General features: G+C 39.9%; 1 protein-coding gene across 6 annotated transcripts in view; it reads right to left on the bottom strand.

The window, feature by feature from the left end:
- Positions 1–8,160, bottom strand: part of LOC116673091 (voltage-dependent calcium channel subunit alpha-2/delta-1) — a gene marked incomplete at its 5' end in the record, with an annotated part of 91,254 nt that extends 83,094 nt beyond the window's left edge. For all 6 annotated transcript variants that reach the window (XM_032505203.1, XM_032505204.1, XM_032505205.1 and 3 more), the window contains 1 exon segment: positions 7,863–8,160. In XM_032505203.1, coding sequence (XP_032361094.1) covers positions 7,863–7,942 — 80 coding nt within the window.

Genomic DNA, 8,160 nt, shown 5'->3' with positions numbered 1-8,160 from the left:
GGCACAGGGAACATTTCACGAGTAGAAGGAAAAATGGATTCAATAAACTTTCAGCAAATTTTGGACGCTAACTTGAAGCCATCTGTGAAAAAGCAGAAGTTAAAGAGAAGATGGCTTTTACAAATGGATAAGGAGCCTAAATACACCTCAGAAATCTACAGTGAATAACATCAAGAGGCGTAAACTGAAGGTTTTGCCATTGCCTTCACAATCTCCTGGCAGTACCAGGTATTAACTCTGCAGGGTGCCCAAACTTTTGCAGAAGCCTTTTTTTAATTTTCTGTTATTTTGAAAGTGTAAATGATGGAAATAAAATATTACTTTTTGTGACATATTATACAGATGTCTGATCTGTCATTTTATGCTTTTTGGAGATGTTTCCATCTTTTCTTGGCTTTATTATGCACATTAATACAAATTATTATCTAGGGTGCCCAAACTTTTGAGCCCCACTGTATTTTGTTCAGTTTGAAGCTACACCACCACTGTCATTTACTATAATCATATAAAAGACAACAAAGCAGACTAGAAAGGCATTCATTCATTTCAAAAGCTGTTCATTAATTGCTTTTCTCAATTAACCACCATACTTAGCAACCCAAATATTGTAGTTAGTTAGCTTTGAATGAAATAATGATATGTAAAGTGTTAAGGTATGTTTACACAGGCTACAACAGCAAGTAGTTTGGTTTTTCTCTTAGTTCGGTTTTTCACATAGACCCTAATGTTAGCTAACATTAGCTTACGTTAGCGCTTGTTCCGGTGGACCTCTGCCAGAGCAGCATACTCTCAGTTAAGTTAACTTCAACCGAGCTGATCCAATTTTGTGAAAACACTGAACAACGTATCCAAAGTGTTATCCTTTTCATCCTTATCCTGTACGTGTTTTAAATAAAGAAGTGCAGCCTATGTTGAAGTACATGGGGTGTACGGTTATATTTTTTGTTTTCAACCACAGTATCAAATTGGGTATCAAGAATCATGGATTTTTACTGCATTAGTATCAACAACAAAAATTCTGGCATCATTAGGCCTACATCTCTAGCTGTAGCTAGCTAGCAACTTACGTACCAAATCTGTGTGTATGGTGTGTGTCGCTAGAAACACACCGCAAGTAAAAGTGCCACAAAGTGGAGCTATTTTCATTTCGGCACCCATGTTATCCAATCTGTCTGGACGCTCCGGTTGCAATCAGTCGGAGCGGCCCTGTTGGCCCCCACACTGTGTCACTTATTTCGGCGTCTCCTCCATTTCTTCCACAAGCAAATGTGTCAAGCCAGGCAGGTAATCACATTCAGGTAGGCCACAGTACAGCTGGATACTTTACAAAATAAAACAAATTTCAAAATGCTTGGGGATTTTGGCTTTTTTGACTTCTCAGCTGTGTCTAAAGCGAGACACACAAACAGACGGAGAGAGAGAGAGAGAGAGAGAGAGAGAGAGAGAGAGAGAGAGAGAGAGAGAGAGAGAGAGAGAGAGAGAGAGAGTGAGATTCTGTTAAGTCGAGAGGAGAAGGGTCACTTTGTGACCGCTGCTGAGAAAATGGTCAGGCACGCTTTCGCATGCAGTTTGTTTTTGTTGTATTGAGGTATTTTGATGTGGATGTTTGTTGGCTTAGTGCATCATTATGTTATTTAGTTGTTTATGAGATTATATTTTTTAAATTTTATGTTACATGTTTTGTGTTAGCAAAAAAAAATTTCCATTTTAATTTTTTAAATCAAAAAAATGGTTATTAACAAAGTCACACCAGGCCATCTTTCCACTGGCGACATGAGACTGTCACAGAGGGCCGTGGGTCAAACTCTCTGACTACCCTTGCCTATGTTTGACCTCACACTATGGACCACGGCTAGCTGGGACTGACTCGACTTCCCCCTAGCGCCAAGTCTGCCTCGTCCACACCCTCCATGTCAAAAGGCATATATGTCCTGACAGAACTAACAGCTCCCATTGTATCACCTCTCCCAGCAGGGTCTGGACACATTAAAATCAAAAGACACAGAATTGTTGTGACACCTGCAAGCGTTTGTATTCACTGCAGAGCAATCACACCTGCTGGTGAGATTCCACCACAATAGACTACAGAACAACAGCGACTAATTACTATTATATCCACTGTTTGCACACACAAATAGGGGTCAGGTTGTGTCTACATGAAAAAAGAAGTTGGCAACTATTTCCTTGTAGAAATGTCCAGGCTAATTTTATGTCAAGTAATGGACTGAAATTAAAAATGAAAAACACATAAAGCTTGTAAAAATGCATGGGGGACATGGCATTCCACATAGAATTAGGGATTTTATTTTTAGAATAAGATTTTCCCTCACACTGTGTACCAACCATACATATTGTCTCTTAGTCATTCAAATTAGAGAAAATAAAATGTTATTCTTTATAACAATTTGACTGTTTTTGTCCTCCACTTACTCATCTTCCCCTCCAGCTGTCTTTCTCTTTGCTACATGTCATTTTGAACTCTGCCCAAATGACTAAACATCCACATCCCTGTCACCTTCACACTTTCTGAGCATACTCTCTATCCATCCATCCATACATCTACCCTACCCCTTTGCCTCACTACACAAACACACTTCTCGGACATTGTGTATAAATAGAGAGATTAGAGAGCACCCCTGGCCAAAATGTCCAATTAATGTCAATCTAGACGCCTACACGAGCAGACTACTGTAAGTGCTGTCTCTCTGATGGCTACACTGTCCAGTGTAGTGTAGCAGTGTAGTGTAGTCTGGTATTAACAGCTCTTATGCAATACAACTCCATTAAGGGGCTCAAGAGAAGCCATCATGGGTCCACTTTTCTCCGTGTCTCTCAAAATATTACACATCAAATGGGCTTGTAGTGTCTCACTAGAGATATTTTAAGCACTTAACACCTCTTGTGCAATTAGCATATGTTGGCTTATTAAGTCTTTTATCACATTTCTAGATATTTACTGTATGGGAAACCTTTATTTAGTAGACACCCTTCACTATAAAAGCTAGCTATTTGCTATAGTGAGCTTTATATGCAAAACAGTCCCATTATTCTGTAAGTAATTTATTAGTGTTAAAAATATAGGATTAAAAGGAATTGTTGTGGAAAATTTCGGAAATTAGTGTGTTCCCCTTTTCTCTGAGAATAAGATGGAAATAAAATCAGTACAGTAGTACACGGTTTTCTCAAATATGTGAATGTATAAGAAAAGAGAGTACAGCCACAAACACTTGACAACGTAATAAGATGAGACACAGAATTTGATCTTCAACTTTCAGTCACTCACAAGCTCTTTCTTCCAACATTCTCTGCTCCTTCATCTCTACTACTATTGATTAGTTTACTGATGGTTTAATAAGCTCTTTCTTAATGTTCCTATGAGACATCCAAAAGGCTTATAGAATGGAATAAGGAAGAAACGACCCATGTCTGACTTACAAAAAAACCTTAAAACTCATATGCTTCATATGACATTATACAGATGTGCCTCCTGTACAGGATAGGGCTCCCAACCAGACAGCTGTTAGCTATTCCCAAGGTTGCCTAGGCAACACTGCAACGGAAAATTCTTGGGAAATTCCATCTGGCAAAGGATTGTGGGGATGTAATACGGACCGGGTTTGTTTCATTAGTCCAAAATTTCTTTACACATACAAGGCAGGGAGGGGGACATGACTTTTTCTCAAAAGGCATTCATGAGAAACTTAAACCAGACAAAAAGGCAACACTCTACAGGCCACACATAAACAAGGGGTCCAGAAAATATCAGTGGGGGAAGATTTATGGGAAGTCGCCATTCACTCTATACCCCTGTTCAGTATCTTTACCAAAGTCTGAGTCGGGACACACACGTCAGACAGAGGCTTGTTCAAATATAGCCAGGGTTGAGATGGGGGCAAACGGAGTGGGTGGGAAGGAGGGGATGAAAGAGGGAAAATTAATGAGAAAAAGGCAAAAGAAACATTGTAAGAAGGTGAAAGAAGATAAAGTAAGAGTAGAGCACAAACATTATTCATGATCTTGCACCCTTGCATGTGTGTGTAACAAATATAGCCGACCAGCTGCTTGACTAAAGGCAGGAGCATGCCTCCTGAAATATACCTGCTAGCACCAACTCTCTAGTGACCAAGGGCTGCAGATCACAGCAAAGGAAACCCGATACAAGCCTGAGCTGATTATTTCCATCCACTCATTACATTAGATTCATCCTCTTCAAACCTCCCCGTTATCAGTGTCATAATCAAAGTTAGAGTTGACACTGGAATCTAAGTCAAAGGGAAATCTAATTTATCAAGATTGTTTTTTTAACCTTTTTTATTAGAAGAGACATTTTATACCTCTGTCTCTCCCAAAGCAAAAAACAGAATCAAGCTCTTTGATTCAATCAAGACACAAGGCCTGGAGCTTTATCTATTGATTCAAAAAAAAGAATTTGTAAAAAACAAAATTAATTTAAAAAAAATAATAAAAGACCAATGTGTGATACTATGACTATTCCAGTGTGATTTTCCAGGAATATAGGCACAAATCTCCTGGCACCGCAATGACACATTAACAAGTTTTCTTTGCTGCGAGCCACGTTTTAAATCACAGCTCCAGTATTTATCCGATTACAGCATTGCAGGTTACAGTCATGATCATCTTTATCTCCGTATCTCTATATAGTTTTTACTGTTGCAATATTTTATATTTATTGACCAAGCTGTTCAGTAGCAGACATCACAACCAAGCATCTGGGGTCCAGAGGAAGTTTGGCCATGAGATAAGATGCATATGGGTGGCCTGAGTGTGAACTGAGCCATATTCATAACAGGCCACTGTCAGTGTCCCAGTGGCTACTGGGATATGACAAGTGTCAAGACTGAGACAAAGGCATCATGCAAGTCAAAGTAAGGCAGAAAATCAAATTACCATCAAGAAAATTACACCAGATTCATAAAGAAAGCATTGAGAGCAGAAGGTAGCTTAACCTTAATTTTTACTTGTTTAAAAAATAAATGAAGCAATTATGCTCATTCGCTTTCTTGCTGAGAGTTAGAAAGAGGTACTCTTTCTATATATATATATATATGGACAATATATGGACATATATATAGGGACATACACACACACACACACACACGCGCACACACACACACGCCTCACATTATGGCCACTGATCGCCAGAGACAAGGAGAACACGTGAAGCATGGCTCTTTAGCTGGTTGAGCATGAAATCTAGTTAGCCTTTAAAAAAAAAAAAAAAGCAAGTGATAGTGGAAGAAATGGAGCAGAGGGTGACAGAAACTGTGGAAAAAAAAGGAGGATGGAGACAAAATATGTCTGTTGGTAACTAAGGTGAAATCCAGAAAGAAGCATATGATCAAGTCTTGGATTGGACGGCTGAATTCAGCACAATGCGCTGGCACGCCATGACACAAAGATTTGGACAAGTCTTGTGTTTTTGCTGTGAGGGTGGTAATAGTACACATGCAGCAGAATGTCCACATGGGATCAGGGAGGCCAAGTTGTCTGGATTTCCATGTCTCTTTTTCTCTCCAACTCCATCTTTGCTTTTTATCTCAATGTGAGAGCTGGCGCCGAGATCTCTGGGGCACAAGTCTATGACATCAGACTTTGCATTTCAGATTCAATGATGTTAATCATCTGCCTTCGGGCAAACAAAGAAAAGAAGAGCGAGATGAAGAGATACATAGGGAGCCAGATGTAAAAAAAAAGAGATGGACAGGGGATGAACAAGCCTGAAAAGGAGAGCGATGAGGAAGATAGTAAGAAGGGGCAGAGGGAGGGCTGTGAGAAATAGAGGGGACATGAATATCTGAAGCAGACAGATGCTGGCATGTGAGGTTAGAGATGGAACCCACTGATCCAGTCACATTTCAAGCACAAACAAATTAAACAATTGAAGCAGCAGTTGACCAGCAACTCCTGTGTTCTACGAGTTAAAATGACTGTTTTTGTCAAAGGAGTCTTGTGTCTTTGAAGATAGCATAGATGGATGTAACAGCTTATGTTGCCCATGAAAAAGGGCTTTCTGGCGGCAAGGGAATGAGATACAATTATTTTAAATAAAGCGTACTCTTAAAGTGATATTTATTGTTTTAGGTTGGCCATTGTAAAGTGGGTAAAATACGTTTTGCTGCTGCCCCCCTTACAGCAGTACATTGCATTTGTGCAGGTACTCCTGCCCCCCAACTGGGGGCATGCCAACCACCATCTCTTGTAAGAGACTCACAGTCTATGGCTAAGTACCTCAAAAATCTCAACTATCCCTTCAAGACCTTGCTTATCTACATTTCCTGGAGGTAAACACACTGGGTCAGTCTCTTCATCCCTGCCCTTATAGTTTCTCTGCCTCTTTCTGGGACTTTCACCTTGAGGAGTCAACATGAAGCTTGTCACTCAAAATTACCATCACCACAAGAGTACACCAACACTGGCTGCAGTCAAACAAAGGGAAACAGTAAGAATGGGAGAATTCTTTTTGCAGACTTTCATATACTTACTGCGTTTGTACCAATATAAAGATACACTTCCTCCACAGCAAACAGTTACTAATTATTAGTCATTACTGATGGCTGAAAAGCAGATGTGAAAATACAGCCAATACAGCCAGTCTTGAATTTTAATGTTGTTTTTCTTGCAAGGATTGCCAGTTCTACTTAGTAAGTCAACTATACCAGTGAAAGTGGGTCTGCAGCTTGCCAAGTCTGTGTGAATATCATGTACACAACCCACAGATCAATCCACTTAGTGCCCATGAAATATAGGGAGTGGGCCGGCCACTCTGCTAGTCTGACATCACTGTTCTTGGCCATTAGGCTGAGTGCCATCATGGCTCACCACCTCACTAGGGGACTGTACTTGGGCTGCATTCAAAACCAAATGCTGTAGTCCGGCCTCCGCTAGAAGAACCATCTGGAATATCTTAAACCTGTTGATTACGTGTGAGGTTACCAAACCTACATGTTTGTTTAATTCAGGAACTGTGGGTATACCATCTGTTACATCTATTAATGTGCTACAAATATAGAGGTTGGGAGTCAGATGTAGACGGAGAGAGTGATACCTTGCAAAAAAAGTGTCACAAGTTGCTCACATGGTCTGCAAAATGTAGTCTGCAATTATTGTTTCCAATTATTAATAAATCATTTGGGCTATACAATTTTAGAAAATAGTGAAACTGTCCATCATTAACCCAGGGAGACCTCATCATAATGCTTGTTTTGTCTGACCAACAGTCCAAAATCAAAAGCTATTCAATTTATTATCACTGAAGACAGAGAAAACTACCATATATGGACATTTCAAAAGCTGAATCATGTGAATGTTTTGGCAGTTTTTATAGAAAACAATGATGTAAACCATCAACTGTCATGTACTATAAAATGAATGCATAAAAAAAAAACCTTCTGAGATGTTTATCCCTGTGACAAACGGTGATCTAATATGCCTATACAGATGCTACAGGGAAAGTTTGGGAACCCTGAGAGCTCAATCTACATTCTGAGATGATTTATTTGACAGAAAGCCACATGTCACATTGCTGCCAGCTGGTAACAAATGGACAGCAGCTTTACATATCGCGTTTCACAGGGTAAAGTTGTATTTGAAGAAATGTGCAATCATCATCGCTTGGCAAGAAGAATGCGCTTTCTGCTAAAACGCTTCAAGGATAATGTTCCAATGAAGTTAAAATGAAGGATATCTTAAATACTAGAGAATAGCAGACACGACTTAAAAAATAAAGCTTGACTGTGAAAAATAAAACTCTGTAAAAAGCCAGGCTGCAATTTCTGCGACACAGCATATTTTATCCAAGACTTTTCAACAGCCAACAGGCGGTTATTAAAATGTACACTCACATCTGCGCTGTTGGGAATTGTCCGGTCGACACAGACGAAATGGTTGACAGGAGTAAAAGTAAGCAGACTGAGTAATCCATAGCTTTGTTTATTTCCCCGCAAACAGGATCCAAACAGGAAGAAGATGCACAAAAAGCTTTTTACAAATCCACAACGCCGTGCGTACTTCTCAGCCAAACGCCTCACACCGCCATCGGTGCGCGTTTGGAAACAAATCTCATCTGGTGTCTGCTTCCCCCCCACCCCACCGGTGGAGTTGAGGAGTGTGCTTTTTTTGGTTCAGCCGTGTGTGTGTGTG

This window comes from Etheostoma spectabile, chromosome 23 (genome assembly GCF_008692095.1).
Source record: "Etheostoma spectabile isolate EspeVRDwgs_2016 chromosome 23, UIUC_Espe_1.0, whole genome shotgun sequence".
Taxonomy (NCBI): domain Eukaryota; kingdom Metazoa; phylum Chordata; class Actinopteri; order Perciformes; family Percidae; genus Etheostoma; species Etheostoma spectabile.
Note: the sequence above shows the minus strand (reverse complement) of the source record. Positions and strands in the feature narration are given on the sequence as shown.